The sequence below is a fragment of the Protopterus annectens genome, chromosome 1.part2, assembly GCF_019279795.1.
Source record: "Protopterus annectens isolate FY-2018-M chromosome 1.part2, PAN1.0, whole genome shotgun sequence".
In the NCBI taxonomy this organism is placed as follows: Eukaryota; Metazoa; Chordata; order Ceratodontiformes; family Protopteridae; genus Protopterus; species Protopterus annectens.
This window is the reverse complement of record NC_056727.1, coordinates 486,563,017-486,585,645: the sequence shown is the minus strand read 5'-3', so window position 1 is coordinate 486,585,645 and position 22,629 is coordinate 486,563,017. Positions and strand designations below refer to the sequence as shown.

General features: G+C 38.0%; 1 protein-coding gene across 1 annotated transcript in view; it reads right to left on the bottom strand.

Annotated features, from left to right (window-relative positions):
• ANAPC1 (anaphase promoting complex subunit 1) overlaps window positions 1-22,629 on the bottom strand; it is a 3,613,296-nt gene that overhangs the window by 1,297,484 nt on the left and 2,293,183 nt on the right. The window contains exons 27-28 of the mRNA XM_044060160.1: window positions 11,860-12,094; window positions 11,646-11,737 (exon numbers count right to left, since the gene is read on the bottom strand). Coding sequence (XP_043916095.1) covers window positions 11,646-11,737; window positions 11,860-12,094 — 327 coding nt within the window. The remainder of the gene's footprint in view (window positions 1-11,645; window positions 11,738-11,859; window positions 12,095-22,629) is intronic.

The window sequence follows — 22,629 nt, the reverse complement described above, 5'->3', positions numbered from 1 at the left end:
TAAGAACATATTCTACCTTCAAAGCATTTTTTAAAAAAAGAAAGAGAGAACAATAACTATTTTAGACTATATCTTCCTGTGTTGCCTATGTCACCACTACAGAGATAGGTAAGTCACAAGGTGGGTTTTAGACAAACCTGATAAGATATGGACTATATAATAAATCTTATTAATGATATAAGCCTTTCTTTTAATTATCATTAAGATAAGTTTCTATATAAAGGGAGATAGTCATGGTTTCATCAATCTTTTCTTGCGTAGAACAGGATGCAACTGCACCTTGTCATTCAAACCAGGGTACCTATCAGATCTCATCCTTATAATCCATTTTAACTCACATTCCTGTAGGTAATTATCAATGTCACCCCCTCTAACACTAGGTTGTACACCCTGTATCACACGAAAGCTGAAATAATGATCTGGTCCAGTATTTCTAATATGTTTAGCTAAAGCGTTATTCAGAGATCCCAAACGTATATGATATATATGATCTCTGATCCGTTCTCTGAATTGCCTAGACGTTTTCCCTATATAAAATGCATCACAACAGGTGCATTTAGCCATATAGACACAACATACATGCTTTTACAACATGTTCTTGTTTTAAAATTATACTCAACTAGTGTAACTGGATGTGTAAATTCCATATTGATATCTATAAACCTACACTGGTTACACTCATTACAGGGGTGTGTATTATAAGTCTCCCCTATAATGTTCATATCATAAAAGGAGGACTTATGACATAATTTACGTCTAAGATTAGGTTTATTTTTATAAACAAAATTAGGATCCAGACCTACTACTATATCAATGTCTTGATCTAATTTAAAAATCTCCCAGTATTTACCTATTATTTCCTTTATTTCCTTAACATCCCTTGTGAAGTATAAAGGAAATCTAATATCATTCATCTCCTCTTTCTCATTACCATAGTCCAGTTCTTCCCAGTCAGAAAAATAAGGACGTGCTTTACTGTTCCTCAAGTCCTGAACCACTTTAATTTTTTTATCTATATCTAACTCAGAATAACATCTTTCTAAAAACCTACTTTTGAGATTCTCAATCTCTTCTGTATAACCTGAGGCTGTAGGGTTAAGCCTCAAGGCCCTCATCAACTGCCCCTTCATGATGTTGTCAAAGACAAACCTAGGGTGCATACTGCTTCGATGCAGTAGTGTATTCCTGAAGCACGATTTTCTATGTATACTTGTGTTCAACAATCCATTCTGTAACCTATATAGGCTGATATCTAAATAAGAAATATATTCTTTTGAATAATTAAGTGTAAATTTAAGAAAACTAGTCATTGCATTAATCTCTCTAACAAATACAAGTAAGGACTCTTCTGACCCCTTCTAAATGATGAAGAGGTCATCGACAAACCTCCTATAAAAACCAACATTATTCTGAAACATTTCATTGGACAAAAGAAGCTCATGTTCCCAGTCAGCCATTACCAGGTTGGCGTAGCTATTGGCACAAGAAGTGCCCATAGCTACGCCATCCTTTTGTATATAAATCTCTTCACCATATATGAAGATGTTATTTTGAAGAATTATTTCCAGAAAAAATGCAATCAAATCTATAGTTTTTGCATCAAATTCTGTTCTAGCTTTCAAATAACTTTGCATTCTAAACACACCTTCTTCATTGGGTATGACTGTAAAAAGGCTGACTACATCCAATGTAACTAAAATAAAATGTTGATAGGCATCCAGCCTCTTAACGTACTCATATAAATCCAGGAGGAACTGTTTACTATCTCTCAAAGTAAACTGATTCTCATCTACTACCGGCCTAAGGTAATGTTCTAAGAAAATAGAGAAAGGCTCCGTTACCCAACCTTGACCTGCCACAATAGGTCGCATAGGTGGCTTTTCTAGAGACTTATGGACCTTCGGTAAACCTTGAATAATTGGGGTCAATGGTTTAATAACTTTTAAAAACCCAAATAATGTTTTTGATATTATACCACTTTTAAGCAGATCATCCAGAGCATCATAGATTTGAAACACTTTTAACTCTACATCTTCCATTTTTATTTTTTGATAAAAATTCCCATCACTAAGTAACTCTTCCATACTTACATCGTAATCTAACCTATTCATTATCACCACTGGGCCTCCCTTATCTGATGGTCTAATGGCCAAGGAATTATCATTGCACAGTGTTTTTAAAGCTTTCCTTTGCAGAAACGTAAGATTATGTTTAGATATATAGGTAGTGACGAAGGTAGTAGGTATGGAATAGGTAAATTTGTGAACTATGTTTTTATTTAGCTTTGTTTATATCTTCTACCAGTTTATATTGAATATGTGAGTTAGCGATTTGCATTAATTTGTTTATTAGTGTTACTCACGTACACTTGAAGGTAGAAATCTTTTAGATAGTGTAGTACTTATACGTGATTTTTAGTGCTTGAAATATTTTAGCTTGTGATTTCATATAAGTGCTGCAAACACGATCCATTTCGTTTTTAATTATATATGCAAATTTGATAAAGTTGTTTTGACCAATTGGGTGTTGTTAGTGATGTATTTAAACTTGGAGTGGGAAATGGTTGTTGTAACAGTTTGAAAAAGCCTACGGGTGAAAGCGCTCACTGTGCACTAATAAATTTTATGCTGAATTACATCGGATGCTTCTGTTTAACCTGATTTGAAGACTGCAAGTTTGGATTTTATTTGCTTATTGACTTTAGCAATACGAAGAGCCTCTTGCCATTTCGCACCTGCATGATAGATTTTCTTCTGATATATATATATATATATATATATATATATAAATAAATGAAATACCTGGGGCTATGTTTTATGTGTTAACACACACACACACACAGAGAAAGACACACACACACACACACACACACACACACACACACACACACACACACACACACTCTACCTATCTAGCTGTTTAAGTTTCAAAATGCATTTAATGGAAGCAAATTCATTAAGGCCAGGGTGTGTGTGTGCAAAAGTTCTAATTTGCCACAACAATTCCTTTTCTTCTAACCTTAATGCCCATGGCCTTCCTCTTTTGTTATATAGTTCCTGGTGCACAATGGCAAACAAAAATTTGTGAGTGGGATGTTGCAATGTGTGCCTAGCCAAAGCATTTGTGGTGGTACCTTTAATTATATGATACGCATGCTCGTATATGCGTTGATGCACTGTCCTTTCTGTCTTTCCTATATAAAAGGATTGGCATTGCTGGCATATAGCAGTATAAACAATGCCCTTTGACTCGCAATTAAATTTACCTAATATGTTGTATTCAACATCTCTAATGGTTATTTTACTGCCCACATGAATATGCTGACACGGATGGCAGTGACCACATTTGTACATACCCATGTTCTTTTTTGTAATTTTACTTGGAAGTTCTAAGATGTCCTTTAAATTTTGGCCATGCTGATAAATAATGTGTGGCAATTTTTCAAACTTTTTGTTGATGTGTGTATCTTCTGCCAGCAGTGCCCAATTTGTATAGATAATATTTGAAACAATTTTTGCATCCTTTGAAAAAGTTGTGATAAGTGTGGGACCACCCATGTCTAATATACCTTTAGTATGGGAATTCATTTGAGCATAACAATTTCTATCACCACCCGACTCATGAATAAAATCATGGTACCCATTAAACAGGATAGGTCTAAAATGTCCCATGTTTCTCTTGTTAACCACTTCTTGCCTTATTTTATCAAATAGTCTGGGTGGATAACCTCTACTACTGAACATGGATCTAAGTAAACTACATTCTACTTGGAAATCATCCTCGAAAGGAATCATCCTTGATGCCCTGACCAATTGGCCTTTAATAACCGCCTTCTTTTGATGGAAGGGGTGGCTACTAGAAAAATGCAAGAAAGTATTGGAATATGTGGGTTTCCTATATATAGTTGTTTTAAATCTGTTATGGGCTCTATCTTTTGATATGTACACATCCAGATAGTTGATAGCTTCTGTTTCAAATTGAAAGGTGAAATCCAAAAAGTTAGTGAAACATTTAATCTCTTCTATAAAAATTGGAACTGTGGTATCATCGCCTTTCCAAATGAAAAACATGTCGTCCTGGTATCTAATATACCAGGCAACATTTTGTTGGAACAAATCATTTTTAAATAAAAATTCATGTTCCCAATATGTTAAAACACAATTGGCGAAGCTACCACCACAGGGTGCACCCATGGCAACACCTGTAGTTTGTTTATATGCTTGACCATCAAATAACATGAAATTGTTGTGGAGAACTAGTTGTAAGAGTATTTCCAAGACATGTATTTTTATCATTATCCATGCCTTTGGCATACAATAGCTGCCTAACCCAATTTATGTCTTGATGTTGTGGGATAACAGTGTATAAATCTTTTATATCAACTGTTAAAAAATTGTAGTTGGCATTAAATTCTAATTTATTTATGCCTTCTAAAAATCCCCATGAATCTGGGCAAATATGTTCTTTCCCTTTTATGATTGGTTTTAGTTTTCTGTCAACATATTTGGTAGAAGCATATACAATAGAGCCTCGTCTGTCAGCTATAGGTCTAAAAGGTGGATCAGAGACTTTCTTGTGTACTTTAGAGCACCCAAAAATGACCGGTGTCTTTGGTGCTGCCATGGTTAAGTAGTGAAGTGTATCCAAATTGATACTACCTTCCAAAAACAAATAGTTAATATGGTTATAAATATGCTTATATGCAATGTTAATTTCATTAATACTAATCAACTCATAACAGTCACCTTCCAAAACATCATGTATCTTTTTTATATAATCATGCTCATGCATAAATATAAGCCCCCCTCCCTTATCGGGTTTCATTACCCGAATTCTGTGCAACTTCAGGAACACCAAAAAGTCCAGCTCATCTGGAGTTATATTACTAGTAGTTTTCTTAGAAATGTTATTGCATATAATCTTTCAAATCCATTTCACAAATGCATTCGAACAGTGCTATAGTAGAGTGTAGTGGTGGGTTGAACAAACTCGAAACTTTCAAATCATGTGTTAAGCAAGGTGTATTGCCCATTAACATTGTTAAATTAAGTTTCCGAGTGAAAATTTTCAAATCTAAAATGGCTTTTGCTAAATCAGCCCTTTTGTCGGGCACAAAAGAAAGCCCCCTAAATAAAAAATCAACAAAACACATATCCAACTGAAAATTGGTATAGTTAAAAACTTTCAAGTCACCTTGGGAGCTCAATGTAATCAAATCAAAGGGCTAGCAAGCGAGCCATGGGCTACCTCCTCCGGCAATTCTGCTTCTTCCGTTGCTGTCCCTGATGGTTGGAATTCTGTTGTGCCAGAGTAGCTTTCTGGTGAGCACCCTGAAAAACCTGTCCTTTCATATTATTTGATGTGAACCCTGGTGTTTGTCGTGGACCATCGTCATTTTTAATTCTCTCGCTCAGGCTAACCTGTGGAGGTTGGATGTTATTGTCAGAGCCTTCGTCCCCGCAAACGTTGTCAAAGGGGCGTGAATCATGGTTAATCTCATCAGTCCCAATGAAATTAGATACTTGTGGAGGTAAAGGATAAGCATTGCCTTTTTCATGGCATAGATATCCCTATTCAATTTTTTTAGTTTTCACCTCAATGCTTCTCTTAATAACCACATCACTAGATGAAAAAATTCAACCATAATCGAATTTATACCTGGGGAATTCTGTATCTGATGTAATGTTTTTCTCCAGGATTTCTAGTTTGCCTTTAAGAGTAGCTACTTGTATGTCATAATGTTTTATGAGGATACCTAGGAATTCCATGTCTTGTCTGTCGAATAAGCTAATAAGGGGGCATTAAGGTTAGAAGAAAAGGAATTGTTGTGGCAAATTAGAACTTTTGCACACACATACCCCGGCCTTAATGAATATGCTTCCATTAAATGCATTTTGAAACTTAAACAGCTAGATAGGTAGAGTATGTGTGTGTGTGTGTGTGGGGGGTAACACAAAAACATAGCCCCAGGTATTTCATTTATTTAATTATACCACAAATGTTTATATATATATATATATATATATATATATATATATATATATATATATATATATTTTTTTTTTTTTTCTACTTAATACATTTGTATTTTATATTAATTCAAGTCACTAATTTAGTGTTTATGTATTTAGTAATAAAATCATGAATTATATACGGAAATACAAAGCAAATAGTTTTCCATAGGAGGAAAGGAATTGAGTTGTTTAATTATTCAATTTTTTTTTATATAATTGTTTTATTGTTTTATTTATTAATTGTATAAGTATATAAGTCATTGACTGCTTGTGTAACTTTGAGGAAGTTTGGATACTAGTCCTTACGAAAGCATTTACAGAATAAAGTTTTGGAAAAGGAGAACATCTGCAAGTTTCGCTGTCTTTTTGTGTTCAAGAAGTAGGGCTGCATATGAACACCTTAAGAATTCAATAGTAAGGTTTTGATTGTGTGGTACTTCACATCTTGAGCTTATTTGAACATGTATATATTGTTGTTGTTTTTAATAGAAATGCCAGGGTTTTTTTATTACTGTTTTATTAACTCAAGTTTAAAAATTAATAAGTTAGCTGACAGTATACTTATCTTGTCAAACATTCCCTCAGTCATAGTAGTAATGTGGTCAGGCACAGTAGTAGTTCTGTGAGACTTTAGTGCTACAGAACATATAAAAACGCTGAACCTCTGTACTTATATATTTAAGTGCATTGTGAGGAAGGGACTTCCAAAATTCACTTTCATAATATTATGGACCACACTTAAAAGTAGAGGATGTGGGAGATAGACTCATGGAATATCAAAGGTCTACAGGATAAGAAGAAAAAGAAACTATTTTTACATTTACTCTATCAAACAAATGCAAATATTATTCTTCTACAAGAAACTCACTTACTTAATGATGGTTGGAATAAAGATATAGATAAAACTTGGATAACCTCAATTATTGCATCTGGCAGTAAGACTAATTCAAAAGGAGTAGCTGTACTTATATAAAAAAAAAAAAAAAACATTCAATGAGACTATTCTTGACTACAGATCTCACATCTTGGGAAGGTGGTGTTATTTTTGCTGTACAAACTCTATATCCTGTAGACCTGTATTCTTCATAAACATATATGGCCCTTGTACAAATCAACATGAATTTATCAAATCAATCTATAACTTACTATTAAAATTCCCTAACCATGACTATGTGATAAGGGGGGACTGGAACACCGCCACTGACCCTTTAAAGGATAGAGTGAGCAGAAATAAGTCACACAAAGCTCAGGCATTGCAGGCCTTGGATGATCTAATGCTAGACTTTAATCTATCTGATCCTTTTTACTCAATGGGTCACTCTATCGCTAGTGGCAAATACAAATTCTACTCCCCCATGCTATAAATCATGGTCCAGGATTGATTTTTTCCTGATCTCAGATTCCCTACTTAATGAAGAAATCATGTACTCAGTCAGCCGTAGATTCTTCTCTGACCATTCTAAGATAAGCCTAAAAATTGCCCCTCTGAAAACGCCCCAAAAAGCTAGCAATGTCCAGACTTGGTCTTTAAATCCAAATCTCCTTGATAAACAGGCAGTTATAAAAGAAATTAATAAGGAACTAGAAGAACTGAAAATCAGTCTTTCAATCTCAGACATTACACTAGATGTTTTGTGGGTGGCTAGTAAAGCCAAAATCAGGGGTCTGCTGACACAGAAAGCTTTGTATTATAAAAAAAACTCTCTAAACAAAAAGAAACTAGTATAAAACACAAAATCCAGGAAATTGAAAAATCACTTCAAGTGAACTTCACACCAGAGTTAGAAAACCACCTTTTAAACCAACAAAAGGAGTTATACCTAATCCACTCACAAAACCTCTCTTTCCTGGAAATGAAATTCCTTGCTGCTTATTCAGAATGGGCACAACAGCCCTCAAAAATACTTGCTAGACTTATAAACATTTATCAAAACCCCCCCGTGATCTCGCAAATTACTTATAATAACGAACTGTTTACTACCAACCAAGAAATACTGCATATTTGAAAAGATATACAGAAAACTATATGGACCCCAGAAAAACTCTCCTCAGATACCTATAACACTTTCTTTAATATTACATTTCCAAAGATAGAAAAAACATCAAGTTGAGCTCTTGGTAACCCCCTTCATATCGGAGGAAGTTGAGTGCGCAATTAAAAGCCTACATAGAAACAAGGCCCCCCAGGTCCTGATGGCTTTACATCAAACTTCTACAAAACATTTGCTCCCAAACTGACCCCTATCCTTCTTCAAGTCTTCAATTACATTAGTAAACTTGGTTTCAAAAATCCGTACCTGAACAATTCCAAAACTATCTTTATTCATAAACCCAACACTGACAACACTAATCCAACAAACTACAGACCAATATCTATTACAAACATAGATATAAAAATCCTTTCCACAGTATTAGCAAATAGACAAAGTTCTACCCACAATTATATCCCCAGAACAATCAGGTTTTATGAAGGGGAGACAGACTTGGGATAACACCCTTGCGCTGGATGCAGCTATGCAGCTTATGGCATAGGAGAAGCTGCCCAGATATATTCTAGCACTTGATGCCACTAAGGCATTTGACAGAGTTGACTTGGACTTTTTATTCTTGACTCTACAGCATTTCAATATTCCAAATTCATTCATAAACATAATTAAAATACTTTATAACTCTTCATATACCACACTATTCATTAACAAATTATGCTCTAACCGGATAAAATTAATTAATGGTACAAGCTAAGGTTGCCCCCTTTTGTCATATCTCTTTAACGTTTATATTGAACCCCTATTTATCTATCATAGAGAACCTTTCATCATATTCCCAGGGTACTGAACAACAACCTGCTATTATCAGCCTTTGCTGATGACCTCAATATAAACTTCCAATTACCTAACACTGATTTAAATAAAATATTAAAAACTACTGATATCTTCTCAAAAGTCTAACTATGAACTCACCATCTCCAAATTGCTTATCTTTCCAATTAACCTAATAGGACACAACTCGTCTCTTTTTCCAGACACTGCAATTAAATTTAAATATGCTTTCCAGAAGTTGGGTATAAGGTTTGAGCATAATCAAAAGAATTCCTTTCAAAATAACCTTCTTAAAACTTGGATGAATATTGAACATGACCGGGATAGATGGAAAAACATGAAGCTTCCCATCTTGTCCATAGTAGCAATGATTAAAATGAATATCCTTCCCCAAATTTTACACCAATTTAATGCAACCAACTCTATTATCTCTATGAACTTCTTTAAGAGAATCAATAAAACTCTAACTAAATTTATCTGGTTTCCAAAAACCCCAAGAATTGCTCTACCAAAACTAATGCTCCCCAAAAAGCAAGGGAGGACTGGGTATACCAGATTTCAAGTTAACAACATAATATGTGCCAATGAATCCTTTTAATTGCTGACCATAAACCCCAATAACTTAACCCAGTCTCCACAATGGATCAAACTATGGTATGCTCATGTCAAAACACAACATAAACCCTAAATCCTTACCTTTCATGAATAAATTCATACTAAAGAACACTAAAATACATAATCTAATCAAACATAAAAAAAATTATTTCAAAATCTCCTTTCCTTTTTACATCTAGAGAATGCACTTGTCCTTCTGCAACAAGTCCATCTAAACCCACACCTGAAACTAGGCAACAAAATGGTAAACTTAGACCAATTTCCCCCAAATCAAAAGCTATACTGTATGGAACTTCTATACACTAAAGGACAACTCTTTAAGTGATATTAAAATTAATCTTAACCTAAGTAACAAATATACCACAATACTAAGGCAAATTAAAGAACTTGTGTCTTCTACTAGAGGCATCACAGATGGTGTAGAGGAAAAAGTAAATATTGCACAATCCCTAATGAAATTTTATTTAAAAGTAAAAAAAACAAGATGTTATCGGCTTCATACAAGCTAATCTCTGCTACTAAATACCAATCTTCTCTTACATACACTCACTATTGGAAGGACAAAAATCCTAATTTAGCTGATGTTCAATTCTCTCGTGCTTTTAATAATACAAACAATTTCTCCCCCTTCAAGAAGCTTGTATATACCCAGTTAATGATAAACAATAACGCCTACTATACACCAGAACGTCTAAATAATTTCTCCCCAAGCATATCTCCTCTTTGCCCTTTTTGTCCATTGCAGCTGGCTGACCTTTTGCATAATCTCTGGTACTGTAAATATGCACAGAACCTGTGGCTCTCATTAAGGATCAAACTTCAGAAAATGGGCTATGGGAAATCTACCCTATCCTGGGAATTTGCTATATTGCATGCGAGTCCCGTCGATATGCCCAGATCTGACTTGAATATCCTGATTGCTCTATTTGCGTTAGCCAAACTGTACATCACCCAAAACTGGCGTGACAGGTCAAAAATAGACTGGAAGGGTACATGGCCTCTAAAAATATCTCACAAACTGATTATAAGTAATAGAAATAAGCACATGAAATGTCTCAGTTTTTGGAATGTTATCCTAGAACACATTTTGAAATAAATTGTACCATGAAGACATCTGTCAACCTGTCCCTACGTAGTTTTTGGAAGTGTCTTCCTTATGAGGTGTTAACAGATAGTAGTCTCTGATAGTTTCATTTCTGACTTTCATAGTAATTAAGTCATTATTCACTAACTTGAAAACTTGTAGCACTACATGTAAATAGTTGTATATATTATGTATAAATGGATCCTGTTACTCACCACTTATTTCTAAATGTATGCCTGTTTTACTGCAAGCATTCAATTTATATGTACATGCGAACCTGTCTCTTTAGACACTAGAATTTTGTTAATTCAAGACTAGATGTTAATTTGTTAATTTTCATATCAAGGTTACCTGTCCATAAAGGAATGCCATGTTGTATATTTTTGTACATTAAATGTTGAAAAATACAATAAAATAAAAGTTGAAAAAAAAAAGAATTCAATAGTAAGGGAATTTCACCATCAAATGTGAGGCATGGCTAAAGTAACGCCACAACACAGGAATAGAAAGTTTAACTGCAAAGCTTTTTTTCTACGTTATAAACTATATACAACCACAGAAGATGAATTCTGCAGTAATGATACAAAAAAATAGCATCAGCAATACAAAAGTCACAAATTGAGCCTCTTGGACAGTAACTAAATACAGGTGCAGACCAAGTAGCAGCAGTGGCACACAATAATGTAAACATTTTGCATACAACTTTTCACTGTTGATGCACTGTGTTACATCCAGTTTTATCCCATGTGCATGCTTCTGTTTTGAAATTTGTAGCAACACAGCAAGTTCTGCAGATCTGAAATAAAAGGCTTTCACTGAATATTATCACCTTCAGAATGTTGTCTGATAACATAAAACCTATAAACAACCAATATCACTATCCCTGAATTCCGAAGGCAGTGGGCATTCAAAATGTACCCTTGTAAGAAAAGCTGAGTCTAGAGTTCTAATTAATGCAAAATCTACAAAATCAAGAACAGAAAATAATGAAAAATGCAGGCAACAAATAAAACTTATAAAATGCTAGTCAGAATGTGCACAGGCACAGCTTTGTCTGACTTTCTTGTTAGCAATACTGGTATTCTTGTAGTTTGAAGTCTAATTAGGACTCACCCCAAGACAAACCATGCCCAGAGCCATACCAGCAGCCAATGAATATGACTCTCTGTCAGTACAATACTCCATTTCAGGACCTGGAGGGCGACCTAGAAAAGGTAATGGGTGAAAACCACTTAATAAACACAAACTTTTATTCCATCCTTAAACAGATTTAAATAATGCATGAGAAAAACTTGGCATCTTTGGCATAGCCAGTAACTCATCTTACCTATTTCCGCAAGAAGAACCTCAGCAATGTGTCGGTGGGCTGTTCCTTGATACACAAGTCCAATTCCCACCACGGCAGCTACCTGCACGTTGTGGGGTACATCAAGCTCAGTGGATGTAGGTGGCAGTAATGCAGGAATATGTATACTCAGCAAACGAGTAACTGACATATCCATTGTGCTAAGCTTTGCAGCAGAGACACCAAGCAGTAGTCCAATGCTTGTCATTTCATGACCCTGTAAAACAAGGAATGCTTTAAGTAAAAACAGCTCTAATACAAATGACTGACAAGTTGTTAAACCAGAGAAGGTAAACCTTGTTTTACTGCACTAAATCACTTTACTTCTATAACCATTTTACTGATTTTTTCCAAATCTGCTGTTTATTAAAGCGAAATGTACCACAAATTGAAGATGTCCACATATGATATGTAAAAATTCTATTCCTCTTATATTTCACTTATATTAAAGTCAAAACAGTTAAGTAACTACTTAAAAATGGATAAATAACACAACTCTAACCAAAAGGTACTGCACCCATACTCACTGAAGCTTGTTGCTGACTTCATTCTGAAACATTGGCATATATTTTCAACTTTTCCTTCAGAAGTCACATTGACCCAACAAATCTTAAACATGCACTTGTTTATCCCACTTCCTATGGTACTCCAAGCTTAAGAATCACAAAACGTTAGACCCATCTCTATCCTGTTCCCCAAAACAAAAACATCTGAAAACTTGATAATAAAACTGACTCAGCATGTAAACAAACATGGGGTCTTCACAGCCCCTCAGCATAGTTTTACAAAAAACACATTTGCAATACATTTGAGGATGAGTACTGGAGCTTATCTGAAATAAGCATTTGAGGGGGATGATCACTAATCAACTTTAACATCTATCCCTTGGCTCTGACAACATTAACTGGCTCTTCAATCACCTTAGCAGCAGGACTTTCACCATACAAAACAACAGTCACTGCTCCACCATTAGCTAATTTCCATCACATGTCCCACGATGACAGTTGGACCTATACCATTCTATTTTCTGCTAACCATCAAGAGTGTACCTTTATGTACTTTTTGGGCACAATATTAATGCAGCTTTTCAACTAGTCCCAGTTAGACTTTCTTGGCAAAAAAAAAAACAAACAAATATTCTCTCTCTTTATCAATGACATAACCAATATCACATCCCATGGCTCCATACTGTACACAGATGACATCCTATTGTATTGCTCATTCACCTTCACCAAAAACATGGAAACAAAAAAATATATTTTAAATTGATCTTTGCCTAATGATGACCCCACCAAATCTGCCAAGTCATTTGGCACTGCCCAAAAATTTTGGTCTGACCTTTCAATCAGCATTAGACCCTGAAAATAAGATTCCAGAGCAACCTTATATCGATACTTAAGGCTACATCTTGATCCCTTACTGATTCGTCCATCACAATGATTATGTATAGTTGACATAGCTCTGAAACAACTTGTTACTCAGTCTCCAGTCATTTAACCACTGAACCTTGGAAAGCCTTAGCCTAAGGAGGGCTTATTCCAAGCCTTGAGTGATGGCTACCCCAACTGCCTTAAACTCACCATCTAAGACACAAATCTTGTAAGACCACCTTGAACAAACTCTGCCACTTCATCACTTTTTCCCTTAACAAACAAGGACACTATTGCACCTCCTTATAGAATCTCACTTGTTTCAATCACTGCTACAGCAAAACTTCTTTCCTCTCTCACTTTTAAAGTGTTAACTTGTAGGTACTGCCCCTTCCTTTCTAATGCACTTCCTGTGAGATGTACTGATTACAGTCCTACAAAAAATACAGCAGTCTATATGTTTCTAGTATGACTGCAGAACAAAAAACCCACTGATGAAAAATCCTTCTGTGCGGTCATTCCAACAAACTGGAGCCATCTGCCTAAAGGAATGACAGCTGAAACTCTGCACCCAATTTTCAGAGCAAATTTTCATAAAAGTAGCAGTTGTATCTGCTTCAAGGGCAGTGGTTAGCCTTGTCTTCACTATCTAAACCACAGACCTTCTCTAAACTGAGCTCCTTATATTGTTTTCACTTACTGAGCAATTCACTCATACTCCTCATCTTTTATGAATAATGTCTTCATTTTTCTCTAATACTCTTCTCTCCCTTGCTCCTCTTATTTATTCCTTAATTCAGTCCTTCTCAAAACCTATTTCCCTCCTTTGCTTCTTCTGCATTTCACTCCATCTCTCTGCATTCTCATTCTTTATTCTTTTTTGATGTAATCTGGATATACCATGACAATCCTAAAATGATTACTACTGAATGACTTAGATTATTTCAGATATATGTTGTGTGACACTAGAGTTCAATACACCTGTACTTAATTGCCTCTTATTTTCAACTCTGTTATTTCCTTCTGTCTTGTACTTTACAGACTCCCCATGTTATTTTATTTTCATAACATAAAATTATGCTGTTTCACATATGGCTTTGTTGTAAAGTCTATACCTGCAACCACTGACTGTTTAATCAATTGAATGCTGTCTTAATTTAGGTTCATGTTGGGCCTGAAAAAGGTTACGGGACCAGTACACTTACTCAGTCAACAAGTTAAATAATTAAGCAATAACCCATGCCTGGGTGTGGGTAATGCTGGATTTACCCACGGTTGGTGTGGTTTGGTCACGAGGGCAAAGCCCGACCGGCCAAACAAAGACAACCGTAGGTAAATCCAGCATTACCCACACCCAGAAGTGGGTTATTGCTATTATACAATGACATTTTTTAAGAAAAAAAATACTTACTTTTCTTAAATAATGGCATTGTTTAATGCCTCCGTGCTGCCCTTCACCAACTGTCTGGTATTCTGCGGCAGTTCTGATGTACTGCGCATGCATATGCTTACGCAGTACATCAGAGCTGTGGGTGGAAGCAACGGAGAAAGCAAGAACTTTGTTGCTTTTTACAAAGTGTCTCGCTATGTTAAAGGAGTTTAACATAGCGAGACAGCTTTAAAAAAAGCAACAGAGAATCTCCGTTCCTTTTTTTAAAGCTGTCTCGCTATGTTAAACCCATTTAACATAGCAAGACAGCTTTAAAAAAAACAGAGAAAGGAAGATCTCCGTTACTTTTTTTACAGCTGTCTCACTACGTTAAACTCCTTTAACATGGCGAGACAGTTTCTAAAAAGCAACTGAGATCTTGCGTTCTCCTTTGCTGTAACAAAAAAAAAGATTTATACTCGGACCTTTTTCCATTAGTCAGCATGCATGTTTTGGGATATTAATGGGGGGGGGTCGTTGTATAATATAAAATAAACAAGTTACAGCAAAGACTACAGTTATGTCAGTGCATTAATTAATGGACTGACTGGAAAAGGAGACTCTGGGTGTAGTGCCGCCCACACAACTAAAGAGACACCACTACTGTGACTGCTTGAGTATGCCAGAAGCTTTGCATGGCTGCAGCAGTCAGTAACTTTGACGTGACTGTGGAAAACACGAGAGACAATAATTGCATGGAGAAATACAACCCCAAGCAAATTCAAGTGTAGCAAACTGCATGGCAGTTAACTAGTTCCTTTTCTTATAAATATAGCCTTTGAATGTGGTGGCAACACATTTCCGGTTAATCTTTGACAATGTTTGTGAGCCAGTATGATGACTTAAATAGATCTGCAGAAAGATGAAAAGCTGCCAGCAGCTTCCCTTCAGCTGAGCACTGCAATGGCAAAGGCAGCAGAATGTTCCTAGCTGAATGCTCCAGCTTTGCCATATATTACTCCACTTAAACTGTAAAATTGGGGGGGGCAAAATGTAAAAGGACATCTTAAAATAAATGTCAGACTTTAAGGAATCAATAGCTGTACAACAAGGCAGTAGGTACCACACTGATGACAATAACAAATATGTGAGTAGTCATCATACCATCTGACTCTCAAGTATGGTTCTTCTTGAAAGTGTTACGCTCTACCATTCATGGTGCACATTATATCCCCCCTTTCTATCATACACTGCTCATTCCTGCTCTAGGATTTTATTTTACTTCTTCCATGGTAATTGTATAAAGTGCAAATATGCACTGTTACAAGTTTGATGTGCTGTGTAGTTTAGCAATCTTCTACAATAATATACTTATTCAATTGATTAAATCTTTTAACTTTACTTCAATATTACTATCAAGCATTAATAGTGTTTTGCATCCTCCTGACCTGATCCTCAAAATGGTTCATATGGATCACTGTTCCACCCTAGTTAACAAATGATAGATAGATAGATAGATAGACAGATAGATAGATAGATAGATAGAAAGATAAAATTCAAGTAAAATTTGCACATAACATTTTAAATTCCTCAGATTTCCCCTGTTGGACTACTACTTCCAGACAACCAAGTACATTTAAAAACTGTCTTGTCTGTAAAAGAAAAAAAAATGTGGCGATACATTTTACTTATTTTATGTTGGTAAATTCTGGAATCATCTCCCTTGCAATCCAAAATGATGTCAAAAGAATATCCACAATTCAACCTAAAAACTAAAAAAAAAGATGTGAAAAAAAACTACCCACACTTCAACTGCAACAAACAGCTTTGGTAGAAATTAATCACACCAGCTTTACTCTCTTACCTGCCAGTTCTGCTGGCATACAGGGATAAAGCTCCAGCAATGACCCAAGCAACCAGAGTTTGAATATCAATTCAGGCACCTGCTAGAGATGGAATAGTGGAAGGGAGGAGTGATGTGGCTATGCTGACTCACTTCTATTCAAGGAAAGGGTGGGGGTGTATGTCTAGGTGTTCATTCCTGTTGCAGAATCCACATAGGTCAGCAGGAATCTCACAGGAGCACTGACTGCAACAGTGTCATGGCAGTCTTCAGGCATCATTTGCTTGTGGATGTGAACAATACGCCTTCTTTCTCCTATGCCTACTGCATTCCAAACCCTGAAGTAGACTACTGATCATCTGTAGTTTCACTTAGGGCTTTAAGAGAAAAGAAAACTGACCTTGTGTGGATGATAGCTCCACTCTCTACTGCTCAACTTTCTCTCTCCTAAGGAACAAATGGGATGGAGCACTCTTGCCTCCTAGGAAAATGAATAGGCTGCCTTGAGCAGGCAGAGGTAGTACAGCCAGATGGTTGCTTATGCAGGGAGCAGAGAACTTTTACTCAGCTTCCACAAACTCTTACAGCCCTCAATATTACCCTACTGTCTGAACCACTGCTACTGCGCCCTCAAGGCACATTTACTGCCTAAACATGTAATCATAATTCTAATTCATCAGATTTTTGGGTTTTTTTTTTTTTTTTACATATGCACTGTATGCTTGACACCCATTAATTGCACAATACTCAGTGCTTTCATTTGTTTCTGTTTACTATTTACCATAAAAATGTACACCTTTTTTTGCTACTGTAAGTATTGTAATTGATCTGCTACTGCAATATACTTAATCTTATGTTGTCAAGCTACATTTATCCTTGACATATGGGACTCGTTATAACAGCTCGTAAGAACCAAACACTCTCGACCCAAGTCCCTACCCAGAATGCCCCTCACTAAATTACCCCAAATCTCATTTGCCACTCTTCTACATAAAGACGCATCAGCCAAACTCTCAGAGTTAAGTGTAATTTCTTTCTTTTTTATATTTGAAATTTAATTAAACTTACCCAGTTTCATAGGCTTCATAGGTTAGTACTAAGCTAACTGCTCTTGCGAGCCATTTTAAGCTTAGCCAATTATCCCTTGTGAGACTTAAACCCTGCACCTTGTGTTTGTGAGGCAAACACCTTAACCATTAAGCCACCCAGTTATTTCTTTTTTACTGCCTTTTCCTTTACACTTCGGTGTTCTTGCCTACCATGGTTGGTAGTTTTTCCTGTTACACTGCTGTCGTATTCTTCTTAGTGAGTGAGTGTACTGTTTTCCTTTTTACCTCATTGTACCTGTCTACCATTGCTGGTAATTCTATCCATTTTGCCCTTACCTCCTGGTAGTTCTGGCTACCATTGTTGGCAGCCCTTTTCCCCCTCTCTTTCTTCTTTTCTAGTGTGTGTGTGTGTGTGTGTGTGTGTGTGTGTGTGTGTGTGTGTGTGTGTGTATAGCTAGTGTGACCGTCTTCTGCCATTGATTTTGTTCTGCCATTGATTTTCTTTTCATCAATCAACATGGCAGGTAAGAGTAAAGGAACAACTGGCTTTAAACAATGTTCTGATTGTGGAAGAAAAATGCCTAATTATGACTGGCATTCATCTTGTGCTTACTGCTTGGGCCCAACGCATTTATAACATGATTGTGCTATTTGTCAAGCTTTTAGTCACCGGGCCCTCATAGAGAGAAAGAATACATTTACTTTAAAAGGTCTGATTAAGACATCCTTTAATGAGGCTTTGTCCAGTCAGCCTAGGACTTCAAAATTGGATGCACCTTCACCTTCATCTTCCTCTAGGACTGAGCATGGAAAGAAGAGGAGTCTCTCGATGCCGGTGTCCCCTTCGGCACCGGCACACAAGAGATCTAAATCTTCGGCTCCCACATTCTCTGCGGAACCGAAGTTAATGGCCAAATCTACTGCATTGACTTCACTGGCACAGACTGTAGTGATCAATCCTGTACAACAGCCCTCAGTGCCGACCATGGCTTTGACTATTCATGTCACTTCTTCCCCTTCCTCGGTGTCGGTCCTTTCTATGGTGCCGACCATAATTTAGGAACTAGTCCCTTCCACAGTGCCATTACCAGCGCTGGAACTAGCATTCTTTTCAGTTCTCAAAACCAAGCATTTCCCCCTAAATAGATCCTTTTGTGGGACAACTTCGAAGCCCCTTTTTAGAGAGGCTGGAATCCCCTAAAGCTTTTTCAGTCCACTCTGTTGCTAGGAGTCTGATCAAAGTAGATGTTGTGTTGTTGGTGGATCAGCTCCTCGTGGCTAGAGGTCTTTCAGCCTCTTCCTAAGTTTCACACCCTTCTGGAGATGGAACTTTTTCTCAAAAGGCTCCACCAGATGTTTCTCCTCTAACCTCCACTGAGGTATTAGAGACCATGTCTCTGATTTCCCTGGTTCTGACTGTTCTGGTGCTGACAGCTCTTATGCCTTCGGCTCCAGTGTCTGCCCTGAGTTCTTCAGCTCCCTCTGAACCAATGGACTCCCAGGGTCATAGCTCCGCTCTCTCATTTGTGGGCTGTTCCTTGGCTTTGACCTTGATGGCAGTCTCCTCGGAGTGGGGTGGGACCATGGTTCGGAGGTTGTCCTTCCCAGTTCTGGGCTCCCATCCCTCTTCGGGGGGGGGGGGGCTGCCTTCCAGTTCATGGAGAGGACTTTGGCCTCTGCAGGCTCTCAGCAGGTTCCTTCCCAATTGGAGCATTTTCCCAGGACTCCCTCTTGTCCAGAGCTTCCACCAACCTCCACACCCAGACAGTGAGGAAGTGCCCCGGAAGACATTAAGAGGAAACACCTTGATTCCCTGGAGGAATCTGTCACAGAGAAGAATGACTATGATTTATTTATTATTTTATTTTACATTTGTTGACCGGGACTGTACGACTGAGCTGAAGAGCCCTTTTTCAGCGGAGGCCTGGGGAGAAAATCTCCAACATATTATACAATTTTCTTTATAAATTAGCATTAAACAGCAATGTTACAGAATTATTACAAGGCATTAAGTAGCAATACAGTGTTATACAGTGTCAATAACCAGGAGTATAGCATAACTATTTCAAGATGTATAAAAAGAAATATGTCATAAAGATTAGTATAGTTTTTGGAGTAAGTGGTTACAAAAAAAGGAAGTTATGTACTTACCATAATGTTCCATGTGAGTTGTTCATCTCGCCTTCATTCTTACACATGGGTTCGGAGCCGATCCATCGGCTCTGAGTCGGCCGCTTTACTAGCTAAAGATCTCAGAGTAGCTCGAGGCCAGGTCCCTATCCCAAGATGCTCTCTGTCCTACTTCAGATCTAGTTTGCAGAAACCAGCATGAACAGATGTAACCCAATAAATACTCCAGCCAGAGTAAGAAGTCCCAGAACAAGACTACCAGACCCCAAGTCTACTCATTCTTCGAGACCCTGGAGGGGGAAGGTGGGTGGGAATGCAAGAATGAAGGCGAGATGAACAACTCACATGGAAAGTTATGGTAAGTACATAACTTCTTTATGTGAAGTTGTTCAATCTCGCCGTTCATTCTTACACATGGGTAGCGTCCCAAGCACCCTAATCCTGGGTGGCTCACGGGAGTATATTCCTGAGGACAGTGGAACCAAAGGAAGCCCTGTCCCTGGACGCCCTGTCCACTTTGTAATGAGTGATACAGGTATGCGGCTTAGACCATGTGGCAGCTGCACATATAGTGTCCAAAGACCATTGAGCCGCATAAGCAGAAGAAGTTGATACAGCTCTAGTGGAATGCGCCTTCACACCATGCTCTAATGACTGGTTTGATGAAGAGTATAAAAATTTAATGCAGTTAGTTAACCATTTGGAAAGGGTAACTTTAGAGACTGGTAATCCTTTCTTAGTGTCAGCATGAGAGACAAAGAGTTGGTCAGATCTTCTAAATTCCTTTGTCCTGTCCAAATAGAATCTCAATTATCTGTGGACATCAAGTTTATGCAACATGTACTCCAACTTATTAGAATGGTTACTGAAAAAGGTTGGAAGTTTGGAAGTTTGATAGTTTGATTGAGGTTAGTCTCGGAACACACCTTTGGAAGGAATGAAGGATTAGCCCTCAGTGAACTCTGTCTGGATGGAACACCAAATATGGGGATTTTACAGAAAAGGCTTGAAGCTCAGACACCCTAAGTGCTGAAGTAATGGCCACCAAGAGAATAGTTTTCCAAGAAAGAAACTTCAACTGGCAAGATGGTGCAGGCTCAAAGGGGGAAGAATAATACGTGACAACACAAAATTTAGATTCTAGGGAGTAAAGGGTTGTCTAACAGAAGGCCTAAGATGAATGGTACCTTTCACGAAGGCCCTACATAATCTGAGAGACATCAAAGTGGAACCTTCAGCTCCAAGGTGAAAATTCGAAATTGCAGCCAATTGAACTCTAATAGTGGCAGCTGCAGCACCTTCATGAAAAAGCTTAGATAGGAATTCCAGGATACTAGCAATCAGAGCAACATAAGGATCAATATTATTTTGGGAGGCCCAAAAAACAAACCGCTTCCATTTACTAGCATACAACTTTCTGGTGGAAGCCTTATGTGACGATACATGAATGTGCTGTACCTCAGAAGAAAAATCGTGTGACCTGGCTAGGTTGGGAATCAGAGCAGCCAAGCTGTCAGTCTGAGGGAATGAAGGGAGGGATCGAGGGCCCCTGACGAATGTGTCAGCAGGTCTGGAACTGGGTCCAGAATCCAAGGTTCCTCCAGTTGATAGAGTCGGAGGAAGGGGAACCAAATCTGACAAGGCCAAAAAGCGGCTATTAAGATTACAATACTTCCCAGGCTTTTGCTTTCTGCAAGAATTTCGGAATCGGGGTATAGGTGAGAAGGCATACAGGAGTCCAGGGGGCCAATCGTGTACGAGCGAGTCCCTTGGGCTGTCTCCTGGAGGGGGATTCAGGGCAAAGTAGCTTCTGCATTTCGCATTCATAGAGGATGTAAACAGGTCGCAGCAAGGCTGGCCCCATCTGTGGAAAATCATCTCTGCAACTTCGTCTTTGACAGACCACTCGTGCGGTAACAGAATGGCTCTGCTCAGTTTGTCTGCTAACACATTGGATTTCCCCAGGATATGCGTTGCTATCAGAAAGTTCCCGGTGGATACTGCCCACTGTCAAATTCTCAAGGCCTCTCGACACAGGGTGGTAAGACTTGCTTCCCCCTTGCTTGTTGATGTACCAGACCAATGACATGTTGTCCATCTATATTGCAATCGTCCCTACAGGCAGAGAGTCGTGGAAGTGTTGCAATGATCGTCGCTACAGGCAGAGAGTCGTGGAAGTGTTGCAATGCCAAAAGCACCGCTCTCAGCACCAGAACACTGATATGCAACTGTGACTCTATCTCTGACCAGGTGCCTTAGGCTGTTCTTCCCTGAAAAAGCCCCCCCACCCTATCAGAGAAGCATCCGTGGTCACTGTGGCTGACGGCGTGGGAGAAACAAATGGTCAACCCACTGTAACTTGTTGGCTGGTCAACCACCAGCGAGGATCCTTCTTGCAAGAGTCCGTAATCATGATCAAGAATGACATCGGAAGTTGTTGGTAAGACCACTGGATGAAGAGTAACCATTGAAGAATCCTCATGTGTATACATCCCAGAGGAACTGCTATGAACGTAGCTGCCATGGTACCTAATAGCTTCAGTACTTTATGGGCCAGTACTTTTCTTCTCTGCAAAATGTCAGAGACCTGGTTTCGGAGAGTGGTTATTCTGTCAAAAGGCAATTTTACTGTGGTGATGGTGGTGTCTAGTTCTGCTCTGATAAAGGAGATATGCTGGGATGACAACAACGCAGACTTTTCGAAATTGATAGTGATGCCTAACTGAGAGCAGAGACTTGAGTGTGTGATCCCCGGACAGAATTAGTTGATGCCTGGAGGCAGCGGTAAGAAGCCAGTCGCCCAGATGCCTCAGGTGAGCCGTAACCACTGCCATGCATTTGGTAAACACTCTGGAGGCTGTTGTGAGTCCAAAGGGCTGTGCTCGGAATTGGTAGTGACTGGTTCCCAGCCAGAAACGCAGATGATCTCTGGATGGCCTGGCCATTTTGATATGCTAGTACGCATCCTTGAAATCTATAGAGCACATCCAA